Raw genomic sequence first — 19,620 nt, 5'->3', positions numbered from 1 at the left:
TATCCTCCTAGATTCACGCACAAAAAGTTAAGGATAAACTAACAAAGCATCTATGTGTGTAATATCAGTTGAATGTTGGACAGATTTCTTAGCTCCTAACAAACAAAGTTCCATTAGAGCTATGAATTTTAAACACAATACACAAAGCACAATATACATTCTACAATATCAGGTGTTCGATGATGTATTTATTTTGTAAAATAGTAGACATACAAATATATGTATAGTAGTTAATTTGCAAATTGGTTTTATGCTCTGTTCTAGCTGAAGGCAAGATTAAATCTTCAGTTTTTCTTCCTGAAATCAGAAAATGCTTCTACTGAATGAATGAAGATAAAGGTAGCACATTTTTGATGTACTAAACCCAACACATTAAGATATGAAAATTCTTACCTAGAACTTCTTCATAATCTACTAGTTCAAACCAAACAACTGCTACTGAGGTCCAAACTCCCAGCAATGCTATTACCATAAACCAGGTGAAAAATGAGCTTCCTGACAGGCCTTCTTTCTTCCCATTCCTGTTTCCTCCATGCTTTGTTTCTGTGAAAGAGTGTAAATAAGGAAACTGAATTACTATTATAAGGTATACGGTTTTGTTATACAAGCATGTAAAAACATGCAGCCTGTGCAAACACAGTATTTTAGCATGATAGAATAATGTTTCAGTACTACCAAGTGCTCAATAAACCTTTGTAAGGCTATCTACACTACAAGCACCACAGAGGAACAAGCTGCAGCTATGCCACTGTAGCCTTACAATATAGACATTTATGACAGCAACAGAAATGTTTTTTCTGCATCACTGTAGTAAGACCACCCTCTGGAAAGGCAGTAGCTCAACTGACAGAAAAACTGTCAACCTAGCAGTTCTCTAGGACCATTAGCAGGGCTTAGATCATCTTAACTCCAAGGGACATGGATAGGTTGACCTAAGTTTCAGATCAATGTAAGTTTCAGACCAGGTTTAAGTTACCTTCACTAGTATCCCCTTTGTTAATAAAAGTAACTGTAACAGACATCCATATGAAGGCATAAAGTGATAGGTTTTTGTTTTTTTTTAAATGAAGCTAACTTGATTGAACACTCACCTCCTTAACACTAGCATGTACACAGTTTAACTCCTTTTAGGTTGTTTAAATTGGTTGTGTTATTTCTATGTTCCTATCAACATGACAAGATCATAGAATCATAGGGTTGGGAGAGACCTCAGAAGGTCATTAAGCCCAATCCCCTGCTCAAAGCAGGAACAATCCCAACTAAATCATCCCAGCCAGGGCTGTGTCATGCCAGGTCTCTCAGTTTTCTAGGGAAGGAGATTCTACCACCTCTCTAGTTAACCCATTCCAGAGCTTTACCCCTTTCCTACCTAAATAGGTTTTTTTTTTCCCCTAATATCCAACCTAGGCCTCTCCCAACACAACTTGTCCTTACGCTTGTCTGCACTTGTCCTTACTGAAGTTTGCCAGATTTCTTCCAAACCAATTTGACAATTAGGATCTCTCTGGGTCCTACCCTACCTTCCAGCATATCAATTTCTCCCCCTAATTTACTGTTGTCCACAAATTTGCTGAAAGTGCAATCCATCCCCTCATCCAGGTCATTATTAAAAAACGTTGATCAAAAATGACCCCAGAAACCACCCTTGGGATACTCTGCTTGATACAGTCCACTAACCAAAGAGCTGTTGACTACTGCCCATTGAGCCTGACTATCTAACCAGCTTTCTAGCCACCTTACACTCAGATTTATCCAATACATACTACTTTAACCTGCTGGCAAGGATACTGTGGAAGATATCAAAAGCTCTGCTAAAGTCAAAGCACATTACCAGATCAAAGACTTGAGAGATTAAATGAGACATACATTAGTTTAAAGGGGATTTTCAGTCTACTTAAGATGAATTGAAAGAGTTAACTTAATTTAAAAAAAAATAGCACCCCACTGTCACTTATGTAGACAGCTCAAATTCTACAACACATTACAGGTTTTGATCTGGAACTCAGCCACCTTGTTGTCCCCCTCTCTACTGATCAAAAAGGATGAGACAAACGAATGGCAGCAGCATAAATTTACCCATTTGCTGAAAATTTCTAAAGCCTTTTGTTAAAAATGAAGTATATTATGTACATAACTTACCACCCTAAACTGTAAAACTAAAATCTGCCCTGCATTAAAGGAAGTTCATACCAGAATAAGAAATGGGACTCATAGCACCAATATTTCTCCCCTGCTTACAATCGTTTTCAAAGGGTACTTTACGGCCTGCTGTGTACCTAGCCAACTATTATTGGCACAAAAATCAGACGAGGAGTTTCAAAGTTCCCAAGGCTTTATGGGAGGAGGGACCAATTTCCCTCTGGCATCAGAGCAACAGAGGTGCTGGCTACAGTGATCACCTAACTATACTGTGGAATATCATGAATAGGCTAAAAGCTCTGTACACGTCTTCCACTTGCCCATCGTTATAAAAGCATCACCTGTAAGAGCTATATGCCTCTCATGGAGGTCTTTTTTTTTTTGCAGTGAAATTTCTGAGTGTCACCACTAAAAGTCATTGGCAAGTGTAGACACTCCCACAGTTTTTGTGAGAAAAAGGACTTTTCTCACTTTACATGGCAAGTGTTGACATGCCCTAAGCAAAGTTTCCTTTTTCTGGGGAAAAGAAGACAGTCAGAAGATTCCCCAAGGTCAGCTTCAGAAAAATTATCATCTGAATCAACAGCTCTCATTCATCTTCTGAGCTATGGTCCTCATCAAGCACAGAATTCACCAGTATTCTTTGTGTATTTACGAAATACATTAAATCTTCAAGACGTTCTGGGAGACATTACATTTAAAATTGCAATGGACAAATTCAGCTACAAGAACACACACAATAGTATAAACAAATAAAATTAATAAAAACAGAATCAAATTAAGTTTTTCCCCTGGATTTTCTCACAAGTGAGAGGAGCCTGCCAATATTATTAACAAGAAGGAAAAGGAATTAGTGATTATTTTAATGCACAAAACACTTCTACCTCACTGGAGTAATACTTTACAAAAAGATATTTACATCAAACAATATAGAAACTTACATGAGTTAGTGCTTTTCAAAGGTTCCCAAAAAATGGAATTAGCCCAGAGAGTTTAGAGGAAGTAGAGACAGTTGTGGCCTATTTAGCTGTCTTACATGTGAGAGGAATGGGGAGGGAGAGGGAAAAAAGTGCACAAAGACTTCCAGTCCTGCATTTTTTTCAGGATTATAGGTATACTAAGGCAACCCTACCATATTCATTGTTTTATATGCAGAGTCCAGACAGTTGCAAAAATTGCTGTCTCAGCTCAGTTGTGCTTCTAGGAACTGAAATTCAATTGCAATTCAATTTAATATTGATCTTATATGCACAAATTTCAAGTGTAGGATTCTGTTTCTTAAATTTCTAACCACAACATTCCCCTACTATAGTGTTTCCAATAATCTTTAGGAAAAAAGACATTGGAATTCAACATATTAGCAATTAATGAGTTAAATTTGCAAGGGAAGGTTGCAGGCAAATGTAAACAAGTAGTAATATAGTCAGCAATTACTACAAATCACATACAAAAATTAAGGATTTATGGGGGGAAAAAAAAAAGTTTCCAGCTAAGCGTTTCTGAATATTTAGCAAAAGTATAGATGAACATGCTATTTTATAAGCTAAACCACTATCCATCCTCTCTTACCTGTTTAGCTGGATGTTCTATATACAAGTCTTATAATTATACAATTCCAATTACATTTAATAAAAACAGTTTATATTAAATGGGTGTTTTAAAGCAGTCTGTCACAAAGATCATATGACCTATTATTAAAAAACTGTAATTGCATAAGCAAATACAGTATGATTCTATTTTACTGTAACTTTTTTTATTACTCTTTTCTCTCGTGGCATCTTATTTAGCACCATTTGTCAAAGGACTGAATAACACAGAGCAACAGAGAGTACATCTAAAAAATACAGTTTTTTATTGAATAAGTAACCAAATATTACAGCTGCAAACTTCAACTTCTAGAGAACTGTTTTATCTAAGCTTTGCAGAATCAGATCCTAAAATATAAACGTGTTGTAAGTGCACCTTCTATCTACAGTCTTTGACTCCCAACCTCTGGGTACTTCAAGCACTCAAAACAAATCAGATCCATGCTAAGTTGCAACAATTTTTCTTCACAAGCAAATGTTGAGTGAATCTTATGGTGAAGAATTTATCATCTGCAGAGGCAAATATACAAATACAGAGTCAGAGATAAAATCTAGCCAATCCATTAGGGAATAATGGCTCTGGATGTAAACCCTTTCCAGGGAGTTAATTCAACTCTAAAGCCATTTCTCTGCACATATTATCAGCCATGTAGAAAGTAGGTCAGTTTCCATATCTGGTAAGCCTTTGCTTACCCTGCCATATGTCTTCATACAGACACCATAAAAGTCTTGAACTGCATAATACTCCTCAGGAACAAAAACATTAAAATACTGGATATGACTGGTTTCTACCAAATAGATTACGCAGGAACAAATTCATTCACTTAGGTTTCTTCTCATGTTCAGAAAATTGTTCTACATAAAAAAGTAAATAGCAAGCTCAAATGAAACCTTACCATGTACAAAAAGAATGCCTCCCATTGTAATAGGAATATTATGCTAAAAAGAAACTATGTTGGGTATGACTGACCTCCTGCCATAAAATCTGGGGTGGAAGGGGGGAAGATCTCTAATTTTGGATTCATTTAAATAGCAAAAATAAATCCAGTTTTTGATTTAGAGCAAAATAGTAAAATAAAAAAAATACCCACATTCCACAACAAGGTGGTTATCCAACTAAACACAAAAGACACAAGTAAAGCGCAATTATGCATTTTTGTTTGTTAGTCAGCTTGTTTCTGCCAAAGGTTAGAATTATACCTGAATCTTCAGCCATGGCATTAGTATCCTTTATCCATAGATAAAATAAGTGAACTGGAGTCCAAAATCAACATCCACAGAAGAACAAGGAATGAGTTACCCTCATTCTAATCTTGAGAGGGTGGCAAGAAGAGTTTAATAAAGCTAACTCAGCTAGAACCTGAAACTGAATCTGACTGCAAACTCTTCTCCAAAGCTATTTTTAGAGTAATCATATTCACAAGCTACAGGCTTTTAAACACTCATATGGCAGTCCAGTGCTGACAGCAATCAAATGTACCACCCCCGCCTCCTTTTCACAAGGCATTCTGGATAGTGGGGTCCTTTCTTCCTCCCTTTAATCCCTGAACACCAAACATACCAAGGGAATGAACCAGAACAAACTGCAGCTGTATTTTTTGTAAGTCATGCCTCTCTAAGGGCATTAATTCCAGCAGCACAAATTAAAACAAAAATCTGGACCCAGAGTTTGTCTATATAGCATTTTTATAGCTAGCTTTCACCCAGGAAACTTGCTTTCTGTTGGCAAACACCCACTCAACTTTGTCCTGAGCAAGTGAATTTGAAACTTGTTACTGTCCACAGTAATGATAAAACGCAACTAAGTAACTCCAAATGAAAAATCTCCTAAAATGTGACTCTTGTTCTACCAAGAACTTGCAGGAATTAGTTTATACATGTTCACTGAGTAACTTACAGATCTATTTGCTCTTTACACAACTGCACCTCAATTTCACCTCCAGCAACTCAAATTGGGTCAGGGCTACTGGTCATTTTGCATCATCAAAAACGAATGAATACTGACTTCTCAGTCACGAATTGACTTCTCAAACTCAGCAGCATAAATACAAAGAAGTTTACTTATTAAAAGAGCATTTTTCTACAGAAGCCAAATTGATTTTCCCAATAGTAGCCAGGGAGGGACAGCTCAGTGGTCTGAGCATTGGTCTGCTAAACATTTCTAAAACAATGAAACGTACAGGGGTATCCTTCCACTCCTTTTAAGTTCTGAAAACCTGTCCTTGACCATTGCCACTTAAAATTAAACCAGTTTAGTGGTGATCAGTATGCACAGTCGTGCTCCAATAGAAAAATTAAATCACTGTGACAATGCTACATTGCACATATTTCAGCCTCAATGCCTTTCAAGCTCAGAAGCTCTCTTTTCTTCACTCTCTTTAGGTCACTATGCTTGTTTCATGCTGAGAAAATAAGAACAAGCAATTTACCAACAGCAGCGGCATAGTGAGCAGTTGATTAGTGAGCCTATACCAGGGGTAGTCAACCTATTAGAGTCGAAGAACCAAAATAGCTGTGGAGAGAGTGTGAAGTGTGGATCGAGTGTAAAGAGCCCCATATATCTATCTCTCTATAGATATATAATAGATATAGAGAGATAAAATAAAAATAAATATGATACATGGCTCAATGTCAGAGCCAGGAACCCCCCAGCCCCCAGCTCTAACCCAATTCCCCTCCCTTCCTCCAGAGCCAAGCACCCCCAGCTCCTCTCTCAACCCAGCCCAATGCGGGCAACTAACTGGAGCTGCCACCACCACCACACACTTCTCCCTCCAAGCAGGGGGCACGTGCACAGAGCAGTAATAAGTACACCCAGCATGAAGCTCACAGAAGGAGCTGCATTTCTTCACTCAAAGAGCCTTATGTGGCTTAAGAGCCACAGGTTAGCCAACCCCTGTCCTATACCATAGCCGGGGATGTAGCTTTATGGAAACAGTACATACAGTATTAATAATTAATTAATAATTCACAACACTAGAGAAAAAAATAAGGGGTTAATGGGATACTGTTTGTGAAATGATTAAAGTAATTCACAAAAACGGTTTTTGCACATTTGAAGAGAAACCATAGGCAACTAGTTTTAAAATCAGGTCGTCCACTAAATTTTTTCAAAGCTTTTCCTTTTTTTTTTTAAATTCCTTTTTTTTAAATTTTAAAAAAAATGTTTAAAAATTTTTTTTTTAAAAAAAGGCATAAAATTTTAAGAACTTTGCATCCATTGTAACTTGGCATTGCTCAGTGAATGCAACATGTGATTCAAGTACAATAAGATAAGAAAATTCAAATAGGGAAAAGACAGCAGAAATAGCTGAGATATTGGCCACATAATGGGAGCCAGTTAAAATAGTTAATATGAATCGTCTGTTACATGTGGATAGTGGATACTTGCAATGCTGCTGTTCTGACAAGTATTAGGATACACTACATTAGCAGTTCTTAAATGTGGCTTCAAGGAGTTTTTCATGCTGCCACAACCTCCTGTGCAGAGATTTTGGGTGGCTGCAGGTGGGAAGAGAGAGAGAAAAAAGCAGAGCCACAAATACCAGAGGAGCTGGCAGCCAGTGAGCATTCCCCGCCTCCACAGGTATGGTGGGTTGCAGGATTCCAGCTTCGCTGTAGCATTGTGGTTGCCCCCAGCCCTCAGTGCCTTCCCTCCCTACTCCCCATCCCTCAGACACACAAGGAATACCCAATGCAGCGTTCTGGCAGCGAGTCAAAGGGATGTGGGGCTCTGGCAACTGCTGCTGCTGTAGTAACAGCTGCTGGGAGCCGCAGGCCCCTTTGAATGGCCAAGTTGTGGGGTAACTGCCCGCTTTGCCCCAGCCCTCATGCTCTACCCCCCGACCTCCAAGTCAGCAGGCCTAGCGATAAGCCAGCTAGCTCTATCCTACAGTGCAGGGCTGGCCCCAGCACCACTACCCCATTGCCTGCTGCCTCCCAACCAACTTCCCCATACAGGGCTTAATTTACTCTGGCTTCCCAGGGCCAAACAAACATTACAAATTACAAACACCACTTTTTATTGACTCTCAGCTAGTGAGTCTGTTGCTGTGAAAAGGGATATTAACGAATATGCACATATTTTAATAGAAGCAGACTGACAGGCTAGGAAGTCATTTTTAAAAAAGCAACAACAAAGAGAAACCATGCAAAGCATTGTGTCTGCGTCTATACGACAGTGATCTTTGGAGAGATGATCTTCCAGAAGATCTTTCAAAAGAGCACACACACACACTAAAAAGCATCCCCACTCTTCTCCTTCCACAGAATGGCCCAGAGATCGAAAAATCTGGCACCATGAGGATGCTCTGTCAGAAAAAAAGAGTTCCCACAGCATCTGCACATGCTCTTTTCCAAAGGACTCTTTCAGAAAAAAGCTGTTCCCCACTTGGGAGAGAAAGAGGGCCTCCAGAAGAAGCATGTTCTTTCGAAAGGAATTTGAAAGAGTACATTTTGTGTGTGGACTTCTTCTTTCAGAAGAGGGCCTGATTTTCCAAAAGGACTTGCTAATGTAGACATGGCCTGTGTGTCTATTCCGTTTGGGTCTAACAAAGAATACAGATAACTGCATGCTATTTTTATTACTGAGTCTGCAAAAAAAACCTACATAAATAAATTACAATATTGGGGATGGGGAATAGCTCAGTGGTTAGAACAGTAACCTTGTAAGGCCAGGGTTGTGAGCTCAGCCTTTCAGGGGCACTATTCAAGGGTCTGGAGCAGGTTAGATTTTTAAAAAAATAAAAGATCCATTAGGGATGGCAGACCTGTCAAGAGGGCAGGGGACTGGACTCCATGACCTCTCACGGTCCCTGCCAGTTCTGTTATAATTTAATTTAAAGAATACAGACAACTGTGTTATTTTTATTACTGAGTCTACAAAAAACCATACATAAATCAATTACGCTGATTTGGACCAGTATGTGCATATTTATTTTTCTTAAGGTTAAGTATCTCAGTGAAAAAAAAAAACTATCAAAGCAGTCATTAGCAAGAGTTAGTGACTTCACTCTGAAATAACCAATTTTTTTGTTTTGTTTTACATACTCCTGCATGATGTGGTTTTGTACAAAGCATTCAGTCTCTATCATACAAGCTTAAATCAGGGGGTTCAAATATGGCAGACAAGGAGGACAAATAGCATCCAGTTAGACAGGCTAACAGCAGTATGCAAGAAAGCTCATTCCTCACATCTGACTTGAAAGTAGATTTTCCCTTTTCTATGAAAAAGAACAGCAGATTCAAGAGCAATTTCAGAGATTTATGGTTCTCAACTCAGTAAGTTACTAAAGCAACTGACAACTTTTACACAGACTTCATCTACCCAGTCTCCATAATTGAATACTTTGGTATACCAACTGCTTTTTATTAGTGGGCTCTGTATTTTGCCTCAACTTAAAAAAATAAATAAAAATGTCTCTGAATCTTACTGTTTCTATCACTGTTTTGACCTCACTCTGAATCTTTGATCCAACTCTGCTGGACTGCTATTTTGCAATATGTTATTATATTATTTTACAGCTATTTTCTGTACATATAAATAAAAAAATTGTCGCTTAGTCATACTTTTACTAGTCTTAGCTAGACTGACACTGTAAAGCTCTGATCATCCTGAAAGTGTTGTATCATTATCAATATCTTTCAATTACAACTGAGGTTATTAAAAAAATACCTAACTCTTACTCAAATACTTACTATAAATAATGTACTAATCCAGGCGTCAGCAATCCTTCTCAGAAGCGTGGCCGAAATTTGACCTTTTGACCTCTATGTATGGGCCAAGTGCTGCTGATACTTTTTAAAGTCACTAATAGTCCTACTTGCAACAGCTTCATTAATAAATAAAGATACAGAGCTTTAATGTTTAGGTGGTGTTGGTAGCATTAGCTGGTCTTTTGTTAATCCACAGGCAAGCTCCCAGCTGCCTGGGGGAAGAGGAGTGGGGCTGAGCTCCCACCTCACATGCCAATGAAAATCGGCTTGTGTGCCACTCTTGGCACATGTCAGGCATTGCTGACCCCTGTACTAATCAATTGTCCACTGTAATGTGACAATCTTGATTTAGAGCTACAGGCAGGGGATCATTTCGACCTAAGATATATCTCCTCTTCTCCAAATCACACATAAACTGAGAGTTTCCTGAACTCAAAGAAAGGGTTAGCCTGCTGTTTGCTAGTCCCAGTCACTTCACCCAATTCCTATGCCTATTGAGGTATTTGAGTATGTCACGGAAAACACATACCAAACAAAAAAAAATTGCTCTCTCCCCCACAAAAACAAAATGCCAGCAGTACAGTCTGTGGTTCTGATGAACATAACTTATTTTTGCAGGGATAAACAAGGACTAGATGGACCAGAGTAAATTGGAAATGAAAAGAATAGAGGGAAAGCATAGCTGCATAAAGGAAATGATGAAAACTGACCTTCAATAGGTAAATCAATGTTTAGACAAAAAACAAAGCAAATCCTGCATCATAAAAAGACAAGTTTGACTACTCCTTTCAGAAACCTCCAGCATCATGGCCATCTACACAGTCCATGACTGCATTCTATACTGTAAAATGAAACATAGTTGAGAGCCCCTCCTCTACCTGTGCTACACTGATGACGACATCATCATCTCGACCGAGGGGAAGAGTTCCACTGTGACTTCAACAGTTTCCACCCCACCATCAACCTTAGCCTGGACCAGTCCACACAAGAGATCCACTTCCTGGACACCACTGTGCAGATAAGCAATGGTCACATAAATACCACTCTATACCAAAAACCTACAGACCACTATGCTTATCTACACGCCTCCAGTTTCCATCCAGGGCACACTACACAATCCATTGTATACAACCAGGCACTAAGGTAGAACCACATTTGCTCTGATCCACCAGAACAGAGACAAACATCTACAAGACCTTTATCAAGCTTTCCTCAAACTACAATACCCACCTAAGGAAGTGAGGAAACAGACTGACAGAGCCAGACAGGTACCCAGAAGCCACCTGCTACAAGACAGGCCTTGCAAGGAAAACAAGAGAACACCACTGGCCATCACATACAGCCCCTACCTAAGGCCTCTCCGACGCATCATCAGTGATCTGCAACCCATCCTGAACTATGATCCTTCACTCTCACAGATCTTGGGAGGCAGGCCTGTCCTCGCCTACGGACAGCCTGCCAACTTTAAACAAATTCTCACCAGCAACTATAGATCATGACACAATAACCCTAAACCTGGAACCAACCCTGCAACAAACCTCGCTACCATGCTCACATATCTACACCGGCGATATCATCACAGGACCTAACACTGACTACACCATCAGGGGCTCCTTTACCTGCACATCTACTAATATAATATATGCCATCATGTGCCAACAATGCCCCACTACAGTTTATACTGGCCCTACTGGACAGTCTCTACGTAAAGAATAAATGGACATAAATCAGACATCAGGAACGGTAATGTACAGAAACCTGTGGGAGAGCACTTCAATCTCCCTGGACACTCAGTAACAGATTTAAAAGTAGCAGTTCTGGAACAAAGATATTTCAAAAATCAAATGGAGAGAGAAATCTCAGAGCTGCAATTTATTTGCAAATTTGATTCCATCAACCAAGGATTAAACAGAGACTGGGAGTGACTGGCCCCTTACAAAAGCAGCTTCTCTGCCCTGGGTGTTAATATCTCCTCATTATACTCTGACAATGGGCCCACATCCCCCTATCTGATTTGACTTATTTTTAACCCTAATATATACTACTGATAATGGGCCATTTCCACCTTGCTGAATAGACCTTGTCAGCTCTGGCCCTCCCTTTTACTAGGACCCCACTCTCTAAATACCCCTCTGGAACCACCACCACCTCCCCAAGCCACTTCATGCATCTGATGAAGGGGGTCATTGCCCACCAAAGCTTATGCTCCAAAATATTTGTTAGTCAATAAGGTGTCACAGGACTTCTTGTTCTTCTTGAAGATACAAACTAACACAGCTCTCTCTCTGATATGTGGTGGTAAGTTATAATATGTACAAAACCTCACTTTAGGCTAATTGTGAACATTAAAAATATTTAAAAAATTCAAACCATCTGTCAAAGTTCAGCATGTGTGTATCTGATCACTTCATATTGCAATCTTTGTAAGACAGTTCATACAGGTAAGATTTACTTTTCATTAAGCAAGTCACCAAAAGCTCTACATGCAGGAAGGCACTTCATATGATGCAGTCAAAAGGGAAGTAAAAAAGAAAAAAGTCAACCACTACATGCTCTCCACACAAATTACCAGTTAAGGATCTTCATCAGGAAACAACCACCTGGACAGAATCTGAACTTCACTGCATAAATTCTCTATAATGAAGAATCCAATAAAAGAATTAACTTGGAAACAGTATTAACAAGGGCATAAAGCAGAGGTAATATATTTCAATGCAGATATTTAAAGACTGAAGTTTTTTTTAAAAGACTGGACTATTCTTTTAATGACGGTATGTACTTTCAGTTTACAAAAACATCAAGGACAAGCTCTCACACTGCTACTGTACAATATAAGCTTACAAAGAAGTTTGTCTTGTAGCATGATTACTGTACTTTACTTCAAAGTTTTATTGTGGCAGTTGAATAGTCAAAGATTCTGTATTTTACATCCTCGATTTTGAAAGTTATGCTGGTATATTAAGGTAACTCATATAACTTCAATTTATGCAGTTAATTCCATGCAACCTGCTTTCCAGGCAACCAGTCCAGCACCTACTTTGGCAGCATTTAATTCCACTGTAAAAATTTTAAAGAGAGAGGGCGGAAGGGAGGTTTTTTGTTGAATTTTTCAAGAGTCCAGGAAGAAAAAAGGTGAACCATAGAAAGTCTTTTTTGAAGTGTTACCCTATCCGCCTATTTGATTTGCTAAAAAAGCTGCTTTGTTAGCTTTAGGAATTTAGTTTAGAAATACAGGTGGTGCCCACAGTTTTTAATTGCTGACTTGTATGCCAAACATGGGAACCCTGATTATGGCTCTTCACACACTATAGCTGGACCTGTAATTTATTAGATGTTTAAGACACAGTAAGCCTAATCAATTACACAAATCAACATACAGCAGTTTTTGTCTCTTTGTCTTATACAATTTTACGTATCAAGTTAGCATCCTATCGGACCTTACTCTGGCACTCTTGGGTAGTTAACCTGAAATCACACAACAGTAGGATACCCAGGAAATAAAGGTACTTCTCCTTTACGGGTTTCTTAATGTCTACATTACACAGCTTTGAGCGACCTGCTTGGGTCAACACAGTCATGTGCCTAAAAGTCAAGCAGTGTAAACACTGTGTTGTTACTTTTGCAGACAAAAAACTTCCAGCCCCTATGAATGGTATTTGCTTTGTGGCACTGTTCACACTTCTACTTGCCGTGGCAAAGCTTTTGTACTTTTCGGGGGAGTTAGCCTCTGTGAAGCTCAATTGCTGTTGTATTAGACAAAACCTTACTTAAAGCCATAATCCCGTGCATCAGGGATCAAACCGATCATTCTTCCTTCATTTTGTTCTTAGTGGCACTGCAGGATACTAGACAATTCCTCTTATGCTGCTGCCAGGTGCAAAGCCACTCATTGCATTAACCAGTTAGTGATAATGTAGAAAGTCACTGTGTAGTTAAGGCCAAAGAGGTAACCCTGCCCACTCACCAAGTGTTTGACACCAACACCTATTTGACTTGAACACATGACAAATGTGGAAGAAAAACTGCGTCCAAGATCTGTAATTTCCGCGATCACCAAATCGGCTTCTCCACTGAGGTCCTGAAGAACTCCTGCCTTACTATGATCGCAAAATGTGACATTCTGGATACTTCTACAGTTAAAATAAATTAGTATTTCAACAGTTACATAGAGTGCCAATAAATGAGTCTTCCATTTTATCTAAGATGAATTAGACTATTGTAGAAAAAATTATTGCCTCAGGTTCTCTATAACAAAGATTCTGTCTTCATTACAGAGAGTACCAGCAAATGTGATAGCCTACGTCTAGGTCCTTGAAATAGCAAAAATTGATTATCCATAAGGAGCAGCTCCCAATGTCATTGCAATAACGTTCTAAAGATAAAAAAATAACATCACAGTGCAAGAAGTAAAAGCTACATCTACCCTGCACTTTCATTAATTGTCTGTATGACTAATAATTACTGAAGAAACCAAGAGGGTTAGGGTTGGACCAACCCTTTGATCAGACCAACTTTTACTGGTGGACAGTATAGCTTTCAAGCAACGTAGAGCCGGGTGATGTGGCATTTCATTTTTTCCATAAAGCATATGCTTATGATATGAACAACAACCAAAATATGCCTTATGCACGATGGTTCACATAAAGCATCATTATAAAGGTTATGATTTACTGACTACAATTAGCCCATTTGTACATATCATTTTTGTATCTGTAGATAGGAATTTCATATTTGCTGCTTTGGGACACTCCCACTGCTGACAATTCAAGTGTGACAATGGAAAACCAGATAAGGCTAATGGCCCATCGGCTGGTGCAATGGACTGTGAATAGCCTTGGCCTTCCTGTGGACTGTTACTGACTCATGGAAGATAGGTTGACCAGGTCACCTGCATCTTGGACATTTGAACTTCATCCACAGCAGGGGTTGGGGGAATTCAAAGGTTTCCCACCTTATGGAAGTAAGGCAGGGAAGGAAAATGAGGGTCTTAAGCTGGCTTGAACTCTCCCTTCTACACCCCAAAATACACCTGGAGACAAAAAGACTAACTGGAGGGGAGAAGGTGGGAAACAACTGCTGAACCCAAGCCAAGACTTACCTGATTTGTGAAGGACTCTACATCAAACAGTAAGTGAGAAATTATTTGTGACCAGTTTTTTATTGAACTTAGCATAGACTGCATAGATTCACTACCTCCTTGACTGCTTAGAATACACATTTTCATAGTTAATAAAACTTAGTTCTGATTTATAATATAGTCCAGTTTATGTACTTTCTATTGCGGGGGCGGGGGAAAGAGGTCAGCGTCCACATCTACCATCACACTAAAGAAGGTGGCAAATGTAATATAACTTTTGGTTTATACCCCAATAGAGAAAGGGATGAATGCCTGAATGCTGTGGTGAGTGTCATAAGCTGAATCTTCCCAGATCCTATCTGGCCTTTGAGGCTCAGGGAGACAGCGCTGGTGCTCCAGCAAGGCAGGGTCCAAAGCGCAAGCATTCCCAGATCAGAGAGAAACTTGAACTTGCTTAATCTGGGTATTATACTCATACTAAAGGTATTTATGTAAAGCAATAGGAAAACCACCACCACCACAAAAATAAGAGCTTTTTTGATTATCCACTCTCTGCTTTGTGGCATCATGCCATAAATCACAGAGTACGAGTTAGGAAAAACTCTACAGCCCTCATCACCATTAGTTTTTTCATATGAATTCAGCATGGATTTTGGTATTTAGGGCAACAAAAATGATTAAGGGTCTGGAGCACAAGACCTATGAGAATAGGCTAAGGGATTTGGGCTTGTTTAATTTACAGAAGAGAAGACAGAGGTGATTTAATAGCAGCCTTCAACTTCTTGAAGGGGAGCTCTAAAAAGGAGGGTGAGAAACTGTTCTCAGTGGCGTCAGATGGCAGAATAAGGAGTAATGGTCAGAAGTTGAAGAGGGGAAGGTGTACGTTAGATATTAGGAAAAACTACTTCACCAGGTGGTAAAGCATTGGAATGTGTTGCCTAGGGAGGTGGTGGATTCTCCATCCCTTGAGGTTTTTAAGTCCCGGCTGGACAAGGTCCTGGCTGGGATGACAGTGGGGGTTGATCCTGCTTGAAGCAGGGGGCTGACTAGATGACCTCCTGAGGTCCCTTCCAGCCCTGTGATTCTGTGATTTACACAAATGGTGCTTAGGAAAAAGAATTTTTGGGAAATTCAAAAAACTTAAAACATTAAGCTAATTCTAGTGCTAGAGTCCATACCCAACACTTTAGCTTCCTACACAGTTCTCTACTTCTCAACAATTAGCTGAGCCATAAGACATCAAAGCAACCTAACATCACAAAGCCAAATACAGAATACTTGGAGAGGGGAATGTAGCTTTCTGTTATAAGCATAGAGACCAGGGGAACAAAAACAAACAAGAGAAAAGATAAATAGGATAACATGAGAACTGTGCCAGGTTGTGACTACATGTGCACAAAGGCAGCTGTTCAAAGACTGCACATGTAACATCAAGATTTTTTCCCATCTGAAAAATAAGGCACCTATCCACATTCAGCAAGCTATTCCTGCAAAAGTTTGGATTACAAATCTTAAACTAGATGTTGGAAAGAATACAGTATTCCCAAACCACGAAATCTGCATTTGAACAATTGTTTCATTTTCAAACATAGCCCAAACTACTGTAGGAGCAGAGTCCGTTGCATTCTTTAATTTTAACAAATACTAGCTAAACCTCTAATTATAACTAACAACCTCTTAGAATGCCTAAAAAGATTACACATGGAAGTTTAAACTCTGACAAGATCACAGTAATGCTTATTGACACATGAAAATGTGATGAACACCCTTCTGAGACATCAAACACGACAAACAAAATTTGTGTCAGTTTCACTTTTTAGGTGGAAGAAGGCAGGGGAAGATAGCACAAAAGCTGCCAACACTTTCATTTTCAAATATTTCATTTTAAAAGTGTCTATTGTTTCATTCAGAAACTTCCTTCAATAAAAAAAAAGTGTTAAAAGTGCTTGACATTTTTAAAACAAACTTTTTCCATCTCCAGGTCATTAGAAAACGTCATTCCTTCCTCACAGATGAGAAGCAAACCACAATGATCCACGCATCTGTCGTCCTCATGGTGAGCTTCAGCACAAGTGAATCACGAATGGGAGGATAAGGCAAAGATTCCAAAAGGTACAAAATGAGCTTGCCCACCTCCTCCATAATCTAAGCCAGTGTCATGTGGTACCCTTGTGAAAATGCAGAGATCTTCCGGGGGGTACATCAACTCATCAAGGCATTAGCCTATTTTAAAAAGCTACACAAAAGCACTAGTGAAGCCAGTACAATTAAAAATTTCATACATACATTTATTTGTTTATACACACTGAACCTCTCTAATCCAGCACCCTTGAGACTAGACTGGTGCCAAACCAGAGAACCTGCTGAACCATAGGAGAGCAGTACCATTTAGCAGCATTACCAATTCTCCCGCTGCTTACTGGGCTATGAGAAAACATTTGGGGTAAATTAGAGCTAAACAACAGCACAGACCACTGAAAGCCAGGACTGGTGGCTACAAACAAAGTTTCTGCAACCACGGGAAACCCGGCCACACCCATGGTAAACGGACATCAAACTAACTAAAATCATGCCAGACTATGGAATTGCAGGGCCAGAGTGCGCCAGATTAGAGATGTTCGACCTATACTGCTCTATACAGTATACAGTGAAATGTACACTGTTCATATTCCAATTGATGTATTTTACAATTATATAAATAAATGCATTTTTTCAGTAATAGTGCAGTGTAATACTTTTGCATTTTTACAATTTGGGCATATCGTCATCTTACTGCAAACATGCTCTTTGTTTTACAGCTGGATGTAAGTAACTACTGATTTCAATCCAGAATTGTAGACAAGTACTAGTGGCTATAATACCCACCAAACTGATATTGTGTTTTAAGGGCAAACTGTTATGTTTTATGATAGATATTTGTGATACCCGTAGTTGAGCAGGGAACTGAACAATGAGTAGCTGTTATTCAAGTCAATAGCGGCTTACAACTTTTTCATACTATGGACCATTTAAATCACATTATCTCCTGGCTGTCCCCTTCCCAATTTCTCAGGCTTTTTACATCATGCAGTCACCAAGTCAAGCCTTCCAATCATAGAAACAGTGTTTGGAACTCCATCAAAAACAAGACTCCCATGACCACAGACATTTTTGCCACAATGCCCGATTCTGCTCAGATGAGGTCTAAAGGACAAAGTGGAAAAACTGGGTGGCAACCGGCATCGTATTTGCTCCCACTGAAGTAACAATGGATTGTGGGATTTTTTTTTTTTCATCCCTAGTGTAGAGAGTGCCTCAATCCCTAGGTCACACCTTCCAGAGCAACTGAAATCTGTAACAATAGGACAGTATTACGGAGAAAAGCTTTAATACAATGGGTGCAGCTGTTTGGTTATTTCTCAGTTTCATAGCCATCCCCACCCCCAAGATTCCACAGATGTAAATATTTTACACTTAGTAGTACTAAATTCCTGTACCACACCCCTCACTGCACTATTAAGCAAGAAGAAGGTGAGCTTTCCTTTCTCCATTTCAGCGAGAGTTGATTTTTAGTATCTTGTTTTGGTGGATTTACTTAGTGAAGATTAAAACAGAAGTAAGTTTTACACTTTGTTCTGAAGCCACAGAAGCACGTGGTCAGGGTCAGCAACCTGTGGCTCCAGAGGTGGATGCAACTCTGTAAGGAGCCACTTGCGGCTCTGAGCACAGACACCACTGACTCCTCTTGTGGCTCTGGAGGCAATTGCCTCTTAAACAGAATTTAGTGTTTTTGTTTAATCAATGGCAGCCTCCAGAGCTGCTAAGCAGCCAGCTGAGGTGGAAAGGAAGCTGGCGGGGCATGGAGACACTTCGCATGAGGGGAAAGTCAACCAGCAGCAGAGCTGGAGGGAAGGGCAGCCAAGCCTGCCCTGCTGGAGCTACGCAGCCACACGCAGAAAGCAACAGGGGGGGAAACTGCAGAAGAAAGGTAGGCGCTGTGGAGGAGCAGAGGCAGGTAAATGCTGGGGCTGAAGGGGTTAAAACTTGGGTTTGGGAGGATAGGGTTGCAGCAGAAGGAGTTAAACCTGGGGTGAGTTTGTGGAATGGGGGAGTAAGGCTTGGGGAGCAGATTTAGGGATGGAGGCAGGTAGAGTTTGGAGACAGGGTTAACAACTTTCTAACACAAATAATTGTGTGCTGTTCTTAAAAATGGAGTGACAAAAATTACAGTTTCATGTTATTTATTGACTGCCTCATATTCACGTGCACTGAGGCTCTTGAAGTATTGATCTTGTAACTGAGTTTGAAAAAATGGCTCTTCTTGCTGTTTTGGTTGCAGACCCCCCCATGCATAGTTATTTCAATATCACTACAGTGAACATTCCAGTCATAAGCCAGTTGCTGAGAAAGCACCCTTCTCTTATGCAAATCCCACTCTTTAGGCTGACAGTTCATTTTTTCCAGTTGACCACAAGTGACCCACGCAGCAGGTTCTGAGATTACCTCTGACAAGGCAATTAAATAACCTGGACCAAATCTTACAGTGTCTGAGATATGGAATGTGACACCACCCCAATGATTTGTTCTTTTGTAGATGATTTACTCGCCATCTTGTGTTGCAAATCTGACTAAACTTGTTGGAAAAATGTCAAGTATTTATTTTAATGTGTTACAGGAAAAGCCTACAGGGAGCAGGGATGTTAGAATGATGAGGAGCAGTTTCTATTCTGAACTGTTTTGGTTATTTTACAGATCACCTTTGACTTTTGATGTCCCAAAGTGCAAAATGAAGCAGCCATGCACAGTGAGTTCACAGAGAGGCCTGTTTTGTGAAGAATTTGTTTTGTTTTTTGCTTTCTGCTTTAAGCTGTTTGGAGAGAAATATTTTTGAACAACTGCTCCTGGAAATCGTGAAGAAAAGATCCTCTTGACCTAAAAGTGAAATTAGAAAACTGAACTGATTTAATAGTACAATTAATTCCAGCACATCAAAATTTAGAAATGGGATGAGGCACACTGGGACTACATGTATCTGACAAAACTGGGTCTTTGCCCATGAAAGTTTACGCTCCAAAAAAATCTGTTAGTCTATACAGTGCCACAGGAATTCTTGTCCTTTTTTGG

At 39.6% G+C, this 19,620-nt stretch overlaps 1 protein-coding gene across 12 annotated transcripts in view; it reads right to left on the bottom strand.

The window, feature by feature from the left end:
- Positions 1 to 19,620, bottom strand: part of ASPH (aspartate beta-hydroxylase) — a 196,066-nt gene that overhangs the window by 167,927 nt on the left and 8,519 nt on the right. For 9 of the 12 annotated variants that reach the window (XM_074987144.1, XM_074987139.1, XM_074987146.1 and 6 more), the window contains exon 2: positions 394 to 543. In XM_074987144.1, the coding sequence (XP_074843245.1) occupies positions 394 to 543 (150 nt within the window). Of the gene's footprint in view, positions 1 to 393; positions 544 to 4,925; positions 5,160 to 19,620 lie in introns of those variants that run through there. The other 3 variants (XM_074987142.1, XM_074987149.1, XM_074987151.1) reach the window with 2 other exon arrangements.

The sequence above is a fragment of the Carettochelys insculpta genome, chromosome 2 (assembly GCF_033958435.1).
Source record: "Carettochelys insculpta isolate YL-2023 chromosome 2, ASM3395843v1, whole genome shotgun sequence".
NCBI classification, from domain to species: Eukaryota; Metazoa; Chordata; order Testudines; family Carettochelyidae; genus Carettochelys; species Carettochelys insculpta.
The sequence above is the reverse complement of the archived record's forward strand: the minus strand, read 5'-3'. Positions and strand labels throughout refer to the sequence as shown.